The following is a 16,792-nucleotide window of genomic DNA, read 5'->3' as shown; positions in this document are numbered from 1 at the left end:
TTAAGATATCTTCTCTGTAAAAAGAGGATGCTCTCCACATCCAGAATCAGTGTTGGGAGTAAATGAGCTAATATGTATAAAACACCCAATGTAGTATCTGCAGTAGTGTGCTATTACCAATTATGAGCAACCATTTCACTTTTATATTCTTATTGTTTATTATTATTTATTATTTTATTATTATGACCGCATTGAGCTGCTAAGCTCTAGCCATTAAAAAAAAACAGTATCTTATAATGAAGCACAAGCTAAGAATCCATGAAGATTAATACATGTCAGAAATCACAAAATTTGAGAAGGCAAGAAAATGTCTATCTTCAAAATTGAAAAGCATGCTTGTTTTTGTGGTTGTTATTTGTTTTGTAATAGGACTTCAGAGTAGAAAGTATGCAATAAAATAAGCACTTCAGGCATCTCCAGTAAGAGTTTTGACAGGAGACTCCTCTGGGGAGGTCAATTTATCAATAATTAACAGACAACAGAAATATGTTACTTCCTTACACCAAAGAATTGTACTTTTAAAAATCTGACCTAAGGAAATAATCAAAGACAAACAAGGAGGAATAATGTAGCAAAAAGAAAGCTAAAAATAATGAAGAAAGTAGGTTTGGATAAATAAATTACAGAATGTCTATGTGAAATAATAACATGGAGATGCTGAAATAATTTATTACAAAACTCTCATAAATATTAGTGATAAAATTAAACCAGAATGTATTTAAACATATGCATATAAAAAGACTAGCTCTAGAATGTTAAATGTCAATAGTTAAGTGGCAATGGGATTATAAATTATTTTATTTTCTGATTTATATTTTTCTATTTTTTTCCAAATTTCCCACATCAAGCATTTTTTATTTTTGTAACTGAATATTTTTAAAAATGTAAAGCTTCAACTGTCTTGGTGGGGGGGGGGGGTAAAAAAAAAAAAAGGAAAAAAAAAAAGGTTCAACTGTCCTTTAATCCAAAGTAACATAGTTTACTATTACAGAATATTAATCTGATCCAGTATGATTTTCAGGGTTCTACACAGTTTATTAGGTTAATGAGGTTTTATTCCTATATGAATACCATGTTAACCTTACATACAATATAGGAATAAAAAATATCGGTGGTGGGATGGTAATAAATAGCATGCCAGATGAGTGGAGAGAAAGAAAAGAAACGAAGAACTAGAAAAAAAGATAAAAATATATGAGAGAATTGAAAAAGAAAGATGACATAATTATAGAAATACACAAAGAAAAGACTACTTTCAATGAGTGTCTCTTCTTCCTTATTCTAGTTACTGTTATAAAATTGTTACTATAACAGTCACTGTCCACTGGAACTTTGGGGTGGAGGGGAATGAAGCATGTATACAAATGTGACACTGGACTCCAAAATTACAGTTATGTAAGTGCAAATCAACATAATTTGATTTTAAAAAGTTACTGTATTATTATATAATAATACAAAAAACAAATGAAGAAGGGAAAGGAAAGAAAAAAGAGAAACAGAAATTTAGGAAACACTAAATTGATATATTTAAAAACCTAAAGAAAATCATTCAAGAAAAGTATAATAAAAGCATGATAATACTTCAAGAACTAGATACAAGTTCTCCACCACTCCCCATCTCAGTGTGTCACTGGGTTTAAATCTCAAATCCTTGGTTATTTTTTTAGATTTTTAATAGTTGTGTAAATTTTTTGTTTTCCGAACTGAAATTTACTGGTTATTGTTTTTGTTGGTGTTACGCTTTACATGGAAACCAAATTATATATTTAAATAAACTTTATTCTTAAGATTAAGAAATAATTTTAAAATCAGTTTTTAATGAGAATCTGCTGCCCCCTGCTGGTTAAAAGATTTAAGGAAAATATTTCTAATGCAATTGAATCTTTTTCTTCTTCATATATACTTGTTTTTAAAAAACCCAAAGCCTGAAACTTTTCAAATAAGAGGCACAATCCTCCACCTTTCTGAATTCCCTGAAAACTTGGGGGAGTTCATTTTAAAACCTCTTGTTTTGAATCTTGACTATATTACTAAAAATTACTAAAATTACCAAAAAGAAAACTACTTTTTTATTATTAAAAAATAACTTCAGCACTCACTATATAATGAGATTTCCAATTAGACATAAGAAGGATTCTGAGTTGTAAAACAATTTTTTAATATTATAATAAAAAATGAAGGTAGAGTAAGTTCCTTTTTCTATTGAATTATTTATCTAGTTAAAGTCACATTCTGATTTCACAGTTTTGTGGTTGTACTTTGACAGTCATTCAAAACTATTATTTAGAGAATAGTTGGAATTTGAAAAAGTTTTCTAGTCAAATCTGTTTTTGCATAGTCTTGCCATCAAGAAGAGAATCACAAACAAAAGGAAGCTGGGAAGTGTTTCTGTTATAAATTTTTTCATTTCTTTTTTAAGAAAACCACACTGACCATGACACTTGCAGATAGGCACGCTCACCAATGACAAGTGGGAGTGTGAACTGGCACAAGCTTTCTGGAAATAGCATGGCATTAAGTACTTAAAAGCCCATCAGAAAGAGCACACCCTTTGAGCAATCAATCCTAACACAACAGTAAGAAATGCCAGTGAGGTGCTTATGTACAAAAAGAAATCAAAATCAAACAACCTACTCTATGGCTACTGTATAGCACTGTGGAAAATTAAATTTTGTATATCCATATGACACACAAGCATAAAGTCCCTTAAATATGTTTTGAATCATTTTAACGATAAGGAAATGGCAAGATGATAACTTGTAAGATTTCAAAAAATGAAATGTATATAATACAGTATATAATATGATCAGAAAAATAAATACACAGATATTTAGTACACGAAGAAAAAGAATATAAGGAAATAGACCATCTCCAGATGGAAGGAGTCAAAAGATTCTAATGTTTATAGTTTACTTTCCTAATTATCTACCCTTGGTTACTTTCAAAGCGGTCTCGCAAATTTATTCAAATGAGACACTGCTATTTCTGCTGGAAAGAAGAAAAACTGGCATCATATTTACTGCAAATAAAGGACAAAAATGCTTATTTTTCATAGCACCATTTTCTTTCCTTTGAGATATGTCTTACCACACACATGATGTAGGACAGGATGGCACCAGAGGAGCCAATGAGCGCACCCACGATGGTCAGCAGGTTGTTGTTGAGCAGAAACCCCTCTGCACACAAGGCCCAGCCAGAGTAGCTGTTCAGCACAGTGATAACCACGGGCATGTCAGCACCCCCGATGGCAGCAGTCAAAGTCACACCCTAGGTGGAAACCGAAACAGAACTCAAAATTAGTAATGTAACAATAAAACTTCTGCCATTTAATATTTTGCTTCCAAATCATTCCGGTTTCCAATTAGTGTATCTACATATAAGTTCCACTGCCGGTAATGACTGTCTCTTATCTGACCCTTTGCTCATTGATATAATTGTAAACACTGAACCAACGCCCCCCAATCCGCCACACACACAAAAATCCCATATCCCTAAAAGGCAGTGATGAGAAGCAGGAAAAAACTAGAGAGAGGTCGACACTTGGGAAAAAAGTAACAGCACTGAATGAATTTCCCAGTTTTTATGGCATTCGCTTAAGGGCAGGTCCCTATTGGTGCCAAGTGAAGCAGTTAAAAATGTCAGCACAAAAAATCTCACTAGTTTGAAGAGTCAATGATAGGGTTTAGTTAAGGGGCCTGAGGCAATTAGAAAATGAGAAGGGAAATTCTGCCAAGGAGAAGGCTAAGGAAAGGAAGCCCCAAATTTTGTATATAAACTCTATCCATATCTCTGCCCATGTGAGCTGATACCAAGCAATCCTGCTAAGGATAAAATAACAGATTTTAGTTGCCCCAACTCCCACCACAGGGGAACCAGTATATCAATTTTAAAAATCAGTTACAAAACTAACAAATAAATAAATAATAATCAACATTCTGAAGAAATGCAACAGAATCCAAAGACTCTATAATGCATCGTTCATAACAATGTCTATGATGCAACCAAAAATCACTAAATATGGAAAGAAAAAAGGGAGAAAGATTTTTGTTTATTATTCTATAGAGTCCCAGCTATTTTGAGTTAGTTATGATGTGAATTTGTGTATTCATTAATTAAATCAAAAGCAACTAAAATTAGTCCACAAAAAATTTATCTTACTTGGACATTCTTTTAAAAATCAAATCCAACTCTTCTCAAAAATAACAATAATTTCAAAAATATTGAAATAATTTCAAAAATATTGAAATTTTACATTTGTATGATTTTGAGACTTTTTTCCTCTTCTTAATTAAAAATATCAAAACTATTTTACTTTTGCTTAAAATAAAATAAAAATCAACAATATATAAGCCAAGACAAAATCGGATAATCAGTAATGACATAGAAATAGAATTTCCGGTTACTTTCCGGTGTTCTAAAGCTTCTGCGTTAAAAACATGGCTGAAATCTATGGATTACATAAAATATAAGCATGATTTTAACATTAAAATCTTATCTTTCTCAATTAAACAGTATTTTTAAACAATTATTTTATTTCTAATTGTGCAAAGTACTGTTGATTTTTTTTAAAAATTAAAATAATAAACCTTGTCTATAAACCACAGATAAACATGACACAGACACAGAACTGTATGCAATGGCATTTGCACACTGATAATAACATGCTAAATTGTAACATGCAGACAACTAGAGAAAACTATGTGTTTCAACATACTAAATGCAAAAATTAGAGAGGAAGAGGAAAACCCAAACCTATCATGAAAGACTTCACTGAACTCCCTCAGCAAACACACAGGGTTTATAACTGCATCTCACTTTATACAATTATGTGATTTGGTGTCATTGCTTAGAACAAATGTGAGAGCAACTAATGGGCAGGCACTGTCTTACACTTATTGTATAAACCCCAAATCACTATTTTGCAGGACTTGCCACACAGCAGGCACCTGGGGAATTAAACTGAAACACTTGGCTTTTTAGAAATCTTATTCATCAACACACTAATCAGTAAAAAGCCCCTGAGCAACAATGATATCACATGTGACAACTTTGAAAGAAATAATTAAGCTGAAAGAGTGGTTTTTAACTGGGAGTAAAGCACGGAGGGGACTCAATGGACTATGGTGCGAGATTATTAGTGTGTTGGTGGTGGGCATGGTTTGAGAACATACATTTGTAGAGGTGTGAATCTGTACTCATAAAACATGTATGGTGTTGTAAATCAACACTGCCTCAATAGGCATAATGGTTTAAAAAAGTGATTTTCTTTGCAGTTTTTTTATATTTTCCAGATTCTAAGAAGATGAACCCCTTACATTATTTAGAATATTTTTATGCCATCAGAGGTCTAGAAGATTAGATAATTAGGATTAGATTGGAATCGAACAAAATACTCTCAAACATGTGCTCCCCATCTCTGACTTCTCACCATGACAGCAGAGAGAGCTGACACAGAGCTCAGACAGGTAATGCCGGTGGTAAAGCTGGGGTCCATCATAAACGGCATCATTCCACCCACACTAGCAGCCAGCAGGCCTGCATTGAGTAAGTGCCTTCCAGGGAGTATGAGAGGGGCAGATTTTAGGATACCTAGGACCAAGCACATGGTGGTCAAAACCCAGAACATATCATAAGGCCATTTGAACCCCTCTTACCCACTCCCTTCTTTCATAAGAAACCCCCTCAATCACGCACCCTGAAGTGTATGTCAATTAATTCTAAACTACCCCAACAATATTAGAATAAAAATATGACATTTTTAAAATATCACATTATATTACCAGATACTGAAACATAAAAGCAAATAAAGTTCTTACACACATCAAATATTAGCGGAAATAGAAAAAGTATGGCTTAACTGTTCTTTACTTTGATCCCACAATTTCTTTACTCTTTGTCATAGAATCTTGAAAAGTGATTTTTTTTCTCCCGTATGACCAACACAGAAGTTTTGAAGTGTGGTTTTATTTATTTACAACTTCAAAACAGAGTCTGAGGACATTAGCATTTCTGATTCTATCAACTGAACCCAAGGGAGAAGAGCCCTGGTTTGCTAGTTGTTTGCAAGGACAAAGCATGAGACACGAATGTTTTGTTCTTTTGTGATTTTTAAGTTTCATGAAATTCCCCACTTAATTTTAATGAGTTGATTACTGAGAAGGAAGACAAGATTTTTAAATGAAAAACTAGTTCCTCTAGACTAACTTTTTTGTGACAACGCTAAAAGGTGTCCCACATACACACTGCTCTTTTCAGGGCTGGCTTTAGGAGGAGCAAAAGTTATCCTGACAGAGGCCCTAAAGTATGGATTTTGTTTTTAAAATAAATGCACTTGGTCTCTCCCCTGGTGGCGCAGCGGGTTGAGCACAGCGTTATGAGGCTGTCTGCGGCCCCTACAGCACCAGTTCAATCCCATCCCACCTGCGAGGGTCCCACATGGCATGGTAGACCTCGCCTGCTGCTGCCCTCAGCAGTGTATTTCAGTCTGCCTGTTCTGTTCCCGGCTCTGTCTCTGTCGAATCCTCTCACCCTCCCGCGCATCTGGCCTCCACCCCAGTTCTTGTATGCATGAATAAATAAATCTTAAAAAAAAATAGTCATTTAAAAAAAAAAAGTGCACTCAATAAACTTTTCTCTCTTATAGAAAATGTATAAAGTTCATTTCTGCAAACTTTACAAGGGCATCTCTAACCAAGGATTACGGAAATACTATCTTTATCTTTATGTCAATTATTCTGTCAATTATTCAAATGTCAATTAGTCTCTGCACAAACCTCTGTGCACCAGTTTCCTCCACTAACTGCAAAGAAACAACTTCAAAGATTTAGGAAACGAATAACAGGAAGTCATCTTTATGGAGGGAAAAAAAGCTCATATATTTCTGAGTACTGCATAAAAACTCTTCACCTAACAGGTTCTACTGTTCATCTATTTTCTGAAATTGAAATGAACCCCTAAGCACCCCAAATTAAAAAAATATTTGCCTCTATGTGATGGTTATGCACTTACCCTGCAATTTTCCATAGGCAACAAGAGACCCACTAAATGTGACACCACCGATGTAAGTTCCGAGGTAGGCCACGATCTTGGTGAGGTTTGCTGTTGCATCCATGGCAAAATGTGGATACTCGACAATGTACTCCGCGATGCAAGTGAGTACAGCTGCCAAGCCCACTAAACTGTGAAAAGCAGCAACTAACTGAGGTAAGTCTGTAATTTGGATGCGTTTGGCAATTGTCAAGCCTGTTGGCAAAGGAAGGCCAAAAGAGAAATTAAAACTTGACAGACCTTTGAGACATAACCGCAAGAAAGATCATACTTAAAGGTTCCATCACTGCGACCAGTAATTATTTATCTGCTTCTCACTGTGGTAAATATTCTCTACATGGGCTGTACAGAAAATAAAGACACCGGCTGTGTGTGTGTGTGTGTGTGTGTGTGTGTGTGTACACATACTTTTTTTTCCAATCCCCCATTCTATTATCAGCTAACTGGACAAAATCAGAAAAGCAAACAAATCACAGAGTATTTTTACAGCACAATAATCTTTACACTCAATTGATAGACTCAGTATTTTTAAATGTTTGTATTTGAATGACAATTATACCAACTGTGATGAATTTTCTCCAAAACAATATTTACTGAAGCAATTTCCATTAAGGTAATTTAATTCCTCCATTAATTCCTATTAATGACATAATGCCTTAAACAGAAAATATATATATATTCAGAAACTCAAGTGCTATTAAAAGTTCTTACTACTAATAATTATTCTTAAATGTCCGAGCATAACTGCCTTCATGGGTAAAGGGGACAAGGGTTCACATGAAGGCAAAACCCAAGCAGAGCTTACCAATGGTACCGCCCAAAGCCATTGCTCCAGACATCTGAGCTAACAGTTCTGGCCCTGGGGAGAGGCCTCCAAGGGTGGCCGCCAGGCCTCCAGACACCCCAATCATGCCCAATGCATTGCCAAGACGAGCTGTTCCCTGGGTGGAAAGGCCGGCCAAGGCACCAACACAGCACAGACCTGAGCCCAGGTACACGATCTATTCCAAAGAAAGGGAAGAAAGATTTAAAAAAAATCTTGTCAAGACTGCTCTTTAGGATACATGATTCTCTTAGGACAATTTTAATTGCAGACAGTAGAGCACTAATGTGATCTCTTCTGATATTTCAATGTATTTTCCTATCTACTAGGTATATTAACATCTTAAATACTTTAAATTCTACTTGTAATTACACCATTTATGTAAATTGGTTTCTTCTGGACTTGATAGCATATATAAAGGCATATAAAGTACCTAATATAAATGTAATTATAGGATCTAGACCTAACTAAATGCTATGAAAGAGGAAATCCCTGATGTTTTAAATGCCAGGGATTATGCCTTCTACTTCACTTATGTTGTAACTCAGTCTTATGAGAGTCACAGGAGGAAAGAATCATCATTCTCTCTTAACAAAAAAAAATCCAAAGCTTAAAGAGGTTACATGATTTTTCCAAAGTTGAATGATCAGTAAATAGAAAATCTGGGATTCAGGCATTAGTCCCTTTGACTCACCACTCCAACTCTTCTCAAAAAGATTTTGTTCTTTCAACAAATACTTCATGTTGGAAACAGTAAAAACAAAGAAAGACATGATTTTTTTTTTTTTTTGCTGTCAAAGAATTGGCAACCTAGCCACAGTAATTAAAAAGAAATATGGAAATACTGAGTTAAGAACAGAGTTGAGCTCTATTATCATTATATTTAGACCCGGAGCTTTCAAGGTCCCATTTGATTATATCTGTTTTTCTACACAGCATTCATTATTTTTTTTCTGATTTATTTTATTTATTATGTACACAAGAACTGGAGTGCAAGCCAGAGGTGCGGGGAGGTGAGAAGATTCACTAGAGACAGAGTGGGGAACAGAGCAGTTGGATCTACTGAAATACACTGCTGAGGGGAGCAGCTGGCGAGTCAGGAGAGGTCTGCTGCACCATGTGGGCTGCTCCCTGGCAGCCTAGAGAATCAAACTCGTGCTGCAGAGGCTGTGGACAGCTTCATAGGTTGTGTCTTAACTCAATGAGCCACCAGGGAGGCCCTACACAGCATTCATTTTTAAACTATATTTTTTAAATTAATTGGCATAATATCTCTTGGTCATAAGAGATGGTGCTCCATATTTGTAGAAGAAAGTAGGAACATGACTAACAGCATTTAATTTTAAAAGTTTCTAATTTTTACTGATTATTCCATTGTATACCTACAACAATCTAGCCAGATACATAAAGAGGACACTAATACCTTATCTATACAGGTAAACCCACATTTGTACATTCAGTTAGCAGGTAAATCTGTCTCTAGAATCCAGGGTTCTTGACCCGTAGGGGATGGGAATTTGATTTCATCTACTTGATCAAGATGTTTCTAGAGTTATTGTTGTATTGGCCTGATCGAGTTTGATTCTGATAATAATGTTAATCCCAACTGGAAAAAAAACACAGTGGCAAAAATGTAAATATTCAAAGGAGCCTCTTACTTGTTCAATGTTATAACCACTGTAGAGGGCAGCTAAATATCCCCCAATGAAGGTACCAGCAGGGAGTAGATACAGGTAATTGTATTCTGGGGGATCAGTGGGGCGTTTGAACATGTCCAGCATTCTCTGTGTCACCAGAAAGCCACCTTATCAAAGCAAATAGAAAACAGAAAGTGGTTATCTCATGGAGCAACATTATTTTTTAAAGTATTGTATTTTTTTCTATTTTAAGCACATCTTTATAATCTAGGGATAAAAATAATTTTAAGTAACATTTTAAGAACCCCCCAAATTAAAAGTTATTCTATTATTCAAGCCAACTCCACTAAACGGGGATGGAGGGTAGGGGGAGGGAATTACGTATATTCAGAAAGAAAACTTGCTATCAGAAACCAGACCCAACTATTTCTGCATGACTAAAAGTAAACAGGCATTCAAATATCTTGGGAATGCAACAGATCAAAAGCCAGAATTTTTTTTCTAGTAAATTATTCTGTTTGTTAAGCACTATAAAAAATGATATAAGAAAATAAATACCTTATCAACAGACACCAGGTTTCTTGGACAAACTAGAGATTTCTTGGCCATAAAATAGCATCAAATGAGTTTCACAAACAAATGATATGCTAGGCTTTCAGTTTTCAAGGACAAACACAGACTAGGATGAGGCAAAAAGCTAAAATTTTATCTCAAATTATACTCATTTAGAGATGTTATGGTGCTAGCTCTAAGTCACTTACTTCAAAACTACACATTTAATAACTTTCCAGTTAACTTGCAGCAAGACATCATTTTGTCTGTTTTAGGGCACTGGAGGGGGTAGAGGAAATTCTGTATCAAAAGGGTTTCTAAAAAATTACAGATTGGGAAAAATAACTAATAACTTCACAGAATATTTATAGCTGAGTGAAACATTTTTTAAAGACAAAATTAAATTCTTGCTCAAGATATCTATTTTTTGAAGCTTGACCACTACCTCACACCATACACAAAAATCAACTCAAAATGGATTAAAGAACTAGACATAAGACCTGAAACCATAAAATATATAGAAGGAAATATAGGCGAAACACTACGTGATTTGCACATCAAAGACATCTTTACAGACACATCACCCAAAGCAGTGATAGTGAAGGCAAAGATAAACAGCTGGGACTACATCAAATTAAAGAGCTTCTGCACAGCAAAAGAGACAATAACAAAAACAAAGAGAAACCCCACCAACTGGGAGAACATTTTTGCACCCAACACTAATGATAAAGGACTGATCACAAAAATCTGCAAAGAGCTGATGAGACTCAACAACAACAAAGAAAATAATCTAGTCAAAAAATGGGCAGAAGAGCTAAAAAGAAACTTCTCTGAAGAGGAAATGCAAATGGCCAACAGGCATATGAAAAAATGTTCAACATCACTTGTAATCAGGGAAATCCAAATCAAAACTACCATGAGATACCATCTCACACCAGTGAGAATGGCACATATTAAAAAAACTAGCAACAGGGCCTCCCTGGTGGCGCAGCGGTTGAGCGCTGGGTTGCGAAGCTGCCCTTGGCCTCTGCGGCGCCGGTTCGATCCCCGGCTGCTCCCCGGCCACCAGAGGAGGGTCCCACATGGCGCGCAGACCTCTCCTGCCGCCCGCTGCTCCCCTCAGCAGTATACTTCGGTCCTTCTGCCTGCTCTGCTCCCCACTCTGGCTCTGGTGAATTCTCTCACCCTCCCGCGCTTCTGACTGTGCCCAGTGCTTGTATAAATAAATAAATAAATCTTTAAAAAAAAAAAAAAAACTAGCAACAACAAATGTTGGCGAGGGTGTGGAGAAAAAGGAACTCTTCTGCACTGTTGGTGGGAGTGCAAACTGGTCCAGCCACTATGGAGAGCTGTGTGGAGATTTCTGGACCTACTAAACATAGAGCTTCCATATGATCCAGCAATTCCACTCCTAGGTATTTACCCAAAGGACACAGAAACATCAATTCCAAAGAACACCTGCACCCCTATGTTTATAGCAGCACTATTTACAATAGCTAAGCTTTGGAAACAGCCCAAATGCCCAAAAATAGATGACTGGATCAAGAAGATGTGGTACATATATACCATGGAATATTATTCAGCATTCAAAAAAGATAAACACATGCAATTTGCAGCAACATGGATGGTGCTGGAAGGGATCATGCTCAGCGAAATAAGCCAAAAAGAAAAAGAAAAATACCGGATGGTCTCACTCATAGCAGGAATCTAGAAAACTTAAATAAGGGACCAGGAAAATGAATAACTATAAGAAAATGAAAATCAAAATCAACAAAAAACTATGAAACAGAGACACTTTTGAGGGGGTGGGGGGCGGGAGGGGAGGGATTGGGATCAGAATGGGGGGGTTGACATTGTATGGGGAATATAAAAATAAAATTTATTATAAAAAAAAAGTCAAGAAAAAAAGATCTATTTTTATCGATTTATATTTGTTTCTCATGGAAATTTGTTGTATTTATTTCTCACTGGAAATAGCTGTCTGGCTTCTTTCACATTCACGTACCTGCAATGTTGACTGAGGATATGAAAGTAGCAAGAGCAGCAAGGCCCTGAGCAGTTGTGGAGGGATACAAATGTCCTCCCATCAGCGCCAGCCCACCAACCGCAGTCAAGCCTAGGAAGGAAGCATCAACAGAGTGATTAGCTATAGAAATGACACCCAATCAGATGTCAAAGCTGAAGAGCCTCATATGCACAGAGCCTCATCCTCATAAAGGAGGATGTTCTCACATGCCATTCCCATGGAAGTGTGATCGTGGCAGTGTTAACAAAACTTTTTTCTTTTTTTTTAAGATTTTTTTATGCATACAATAACTGGGGTACAGGCCAGAGGTGAGGGGGGGGGGTGAGAGGATCCACCAGAGACAGAGTGGGGAGCAGAACAGGCAGATCAACTGAAATATACTGCTGAGAGGAGCAGCAGGCGAGACAGGAGAGGTCTGCTGCACCATGTGGGTAGCTCCCTGGCCAGGGATCGAACTCGTGCTGCAGTGGTTGCAGATAGCTGCATAGGTTGCTTCCTAATCCCTTGTGCCACCAGGGAGGCCCAACAAAACTTTTTTCTTCTGAAAAAGAATGTGACCTCCTTTAACTTTCTAGTTCTGTTCTCCTGGTAGACATAAATTAATAATGCTAGCAAACAATATAGTTGATGATAAAAAGGGACCCCTGGTAGATAAATCGCATCTCAGCTAGAAAAAACTATTCAGGAACTATAACATGATGGTGAAGCCACAGCTTTAGGCTTCCTGAGTACAGTGGCTCTCAGAATTGAGTGTTTCCTGTAGTTTTCCTGCTACAGCAATGGCCACACTAAAAGAGAGGCCCACTGGGACCATGAGGCTTCCAAGCCAGGGTAGCCCTTCCATCTGCCCAATGTGGGTCTCACCCTTGAGATTTGAGTCATCACTGAGGACAAAAAAGAACACGTCCTGGACAGCCATGTGGACCACTAACTGGGCCACTCCAAAGGCTCACATGGAAGAGAAATGTCTGACGCTGCCCCGCTAGCCAGCTGTTTTCTGTTCCATAAGCTTCAAGGAAACCTGATGCCACATGGCCTACTGTATACTTGCTAGGAATGTTAGTTAAATCTAAAGAGAAGCCCTAAAGGATGTTGCAAATAGGATTCTGTGAAACACTAGTTTCCAAATGTTATCAGAGGAATCCTTTTTAAAGAGGTGATCAATGTTAACAAATCATATTGCATTTTGTATTTCTTTTTTTTTTTTCTGTGGGACCCTCGCTGGTGGCCGGGGATCGAACTGGCATTGCAGAGGCTGCGGGCAGCCTTGCAACCCAGCGCTCAACCACTGCGCCACCAGGGGAGGCCCTGCATTTTGTATTCTTCTCTGAAAGGTCTCTCAAAGATCATTGTCACTAGGACTCTATTTTATTTCATTCCATTCTCTCCATGACTACCCTCTCCTACCAGCACCAAAGGCCCAGGGAGTGATGTATTTGAAGGAAAAATCAGTTAACACTCAGCACTCGGCCTACTGTCTACCACACCCGGGAAGCGGGAAACTTAACTATAGAACCCAAAATCCCAGGAAATTGTGCAAATTACTCAGATATAAAAGGGGGACATTTGGGGTGGTTTTTATAAAGTTTCAAATGAATGAGACAGCTGTTCACTCAAGTGTGAGTAAATCAAATAGAAACAAAGTTATGTCTGTTTTTATGTTTTGAAAGTTACAAATAAAACTATTTAATATGTGGAAACAAAATAAACTAAAAGGCAATCACAACTGAAAGAAATAACAGTGACAATGAATTGCTTGAAATGGGAGCAGCCAAAGGCCCAACAGACTTCTCAGTCTCTTGCTTCCAGGGCACCTCCTACCCCCTCCAAAAGCCTGATTCCCCACAATCATGACCTCAAATGCCAACCGATACACTTTGCAAACACACACCTTATAAGCCTCGTCGAAAGCATTCCTAGATTTGAATAAACTTATGAAAACCTACAGTGAGGGAAAACAAGACAGAAACAAACCTGAGATTGCATTAGTCACGGACATCAGTGGTGAGTGGAGAGCGGGGGTCACGCCCCAAACGGTGTGGTACCCCACAATGCCGGCCAGGCCAAAAGTGGTCACCATCTGAGAAAAGGCTAAATTAGGAGCCACGATGCCCAAACCCAGCATCCCAGAGAGACCTAAAGAAAGAGGAGAAAGTGTGAGCTGACATCTGATTAGCTCAGGAAGATTAAAAGCACACACGCAAGCATCTGGAATTATCAATGCTTTTAAATTCCACACTCTTGCCAATAACAATCAGATTTTTTATAATATTTCATAAATTAGTGGGGGTGCACACACAGAGGGATTATGAACAACTCTACTTTGTGACCAACACTCCCAAAATAAAATAAATTGTAAAGATGTAGTAAAATACTCAAGTCACCTTAATAACAAATCGCACATTTTCCTCTGAGTAGTTTGTCCTCCTCCCTGTTTTAATTTTTATAGACAATGCCACATGTGTTTGTACAAGTGTTTTTATTCCAGAATTACAGGCCTAAAGGGATCTACCAAAGCATTTTCTACTTGGGCAAGACACAACTTTTATAAGACAGGACTTTTGTGAGGCCAATTTCATGTCACTCTCAGATTTGGCTGTGGAAGAGGGATTTTAAAAGAGTAGGAAGGATTTCATTCACTCCAGCACCTCCCCAAAACATATGGCTTCCACCCACCCGGGACAGAGGTTTTGCAATTGCTCCCGAAACTGGACTGGACTGCTGGCGAGAGCAGTCATCTCCAGCCTAAACACCAAGTCAGCAAACAGGGTTTTACAAAGCAAAGGAGAAAAAATACAAATTAAATTAAGAATGTGAAGAATACAAACAGTCAGTTCTGAACATACATCTTTAATTATCGCCTTTCCTAATAGCAAACATGTGGATGGCTGTTCTGCAATACAAGGGTTACCTAGTGGTCAGTCAAAACAGAGTGATAGCAGATGAAAAGGAAGCTGAAATTTAGCTTTTCTGAATAAGGTACTTTGTTCCTTGATATGTACCATTTCTTTATATAAATGGCACCATTAGAACATCTAGTAATTGACATTAATTTTACTTGAAATCATTCAATAAGATTGTAATCTTAATTTGTATTTTCCCACCCGCATAAATGATATCTGGATACCAATGCATGGCCTGTTAACCATCTGGGGGGAGAGATAGAATATTGTTTTGCATTCCAGTTTAACATTAGAGAAGCTATACAGGATTTTAGTTAAAAATACGTTTTCTTAAGCCAGACTGTCTGGTTCAAATCCTGGGTCTGCTGCTTGTTTGCTGTGTGATCTTAGGCAAATTACTTAACCTCTCTGTCTACAGTGTCCTCATCTGTAATATCACTGACCCACTTTCTCCTCATCTGGAAAAGGAAAATAATATTATACCCACCTCATTGGGTTTTTATAAAGAATAAATGAGTTAAGACATGTAAAGTGTTTAGCACAATGCCAAGCACTCACTAAACACTGGTTATTATCATGATTACGTTAATCAAGAAGCACCAGATTATCATAAGCGCCATCCCACTGTGTTGAGCACCCAAGACAGAAACCATACATCTGAAGGTTTTCTTATTAACTGTTCAATAAGATAATGTCTTTTCTATATTACACTTAATGTCAAAAGTGTTATCTCTATACTCTGCGTAACAGAGGAAAAAAGCGAATCACATTCTTTGAAGAATGTCATTGTAATAGACTTCTAACACATACGAGAAAAACATTGGTTTTCAACATAAAGGAGAAAGTTCAAAATTTGAAAAAATATATACATACATATCAAAAAAAATACACGTAATGAGACAGATAGGTAGACAGATGATAGTTGACAGACAAATAGTGATTCTTTCATTCACTGAAACATGCCATTTTTCATAACTATTAAAATGCGATAAACTTTGACTTAACAAATATGAGAAACCTAGAAAAATGAATCATAGATGCCTTGTTATATTTCCTCATAATCGCAATGAGAAAGGGAAATTTACAAATCTACTTTACTGATAATAAACTCGAACTACAATACAATAACCTGGTTCATTTTTGTTTTTCAACAAGTGCAAACAGGGACACTGCCCCATCTATTCACAATGTTGTTCTCAACTGGAGGATTTTTCAGTCTTTTTGCTGAGACTTGCTCTTTATTCAAGGAGAGTTACATATTTAGCTTTAAAACATCTGGACTCACAAGGGAATTTGAAGAATGCAGAGACTACAAAAATTCTGTGTGCCTAGTGCTGGCCCTTAATTCTGTATAGTTTGCCTTTGTTTTTGTTTTTGTTTTGGTCCTAAGCACATCTAAACATTTTTAGTTCATTCTATGACAGCAAAAGCAATTTAAAATCAAATATTCATATTTTAGACTAATACGTCAGAGCCAGAATGTATATTTATCATTATTTTGCAGTAATTCTTTAGTTTTTCATGAATATGCATTAAAAAAACAAAGAACTTATACTAAATTGAAGAGAAAGATAAAATTTTTTAAATTGAGTTTTTAACTAAGGAATAACTGAAAATATCAGACAAACTTTCAAAGGCTATACCTGTAGCATAGTGTTGATTCTTCAGCACAAACATTTGGTTACCTAGTCTCTTATCCAACATGCAGATTATCACAACTGATATTTTATAAACCACAAAAAAATTAATAGATATTATTTATATGGACTTCAAATCAATATACTTTGATGTACATCACTGCTCA

General features: G+C 36.6%; 1 protein-coding gene across 2 annotated transcripts in view; it reads right to left on the bottom strand.

Moving 5' to 3' along the window:
• NNT (nicotinamide nucleotide transhydrogenase) overlaps positions 1 to 16,792 on the bottom strand; it is a gene marked incomplete at its 5' end in the record, with an annotated part of 88,515 nt that overhangs the window by 30,867 nt on the left and 40,856 nt on the right. The window contains 7 exons of one of the 2 annotated variants that reach the window (XM_084233172.1): positions 3,088 to 3,267; positions 5,429 to 5,589; positions 7,009 to 7,242; positions 7,853 to 8,048; positions 9,529 to 9,674; positions 12,065 to 12,175; positions 14,060 to 14,221. In XM_084233172.1, coding sequence (XP_084089298.1) covers positions 3,088 to 3,267; positions 5,429 to 5,589; positions 7,009 to 7,242; positions 7,853 to 8,048; positions 9,529 to 9,674; positions 12,065 to 12,175; positions 14,060 to 14,221 — 1,190 coding nt within the window. The remainder of the gene's footprint in view (positions 1 to 3,087; positions 3,268 to 5,428; positions 5,590 to 7,008; positions 7,243 to 7,852; positions 8,049 to 9,528; positions 9,675 to 12,064; positions 12,176 to 14,059; positions 14,222 to 16,792) is intronic. The other variant, XM_084233173.1, reaches the window with a different exon arrangement.

This window comes from Talpa europaea (assembly GCF_964194135.1).
Source record: "Talpa europaea genome assembly, chromosome: 5".
In the NCBI taxonomy this organism is placed as follows: Eukaryota; Metazoa; Chordata; class Mammalia; order Eulipotyphla; family Talpidae; genus Talpa; species Talpa europaea.
This window is presented reverse-complemented; position numbering and strand designations above follow the sequence as displayed.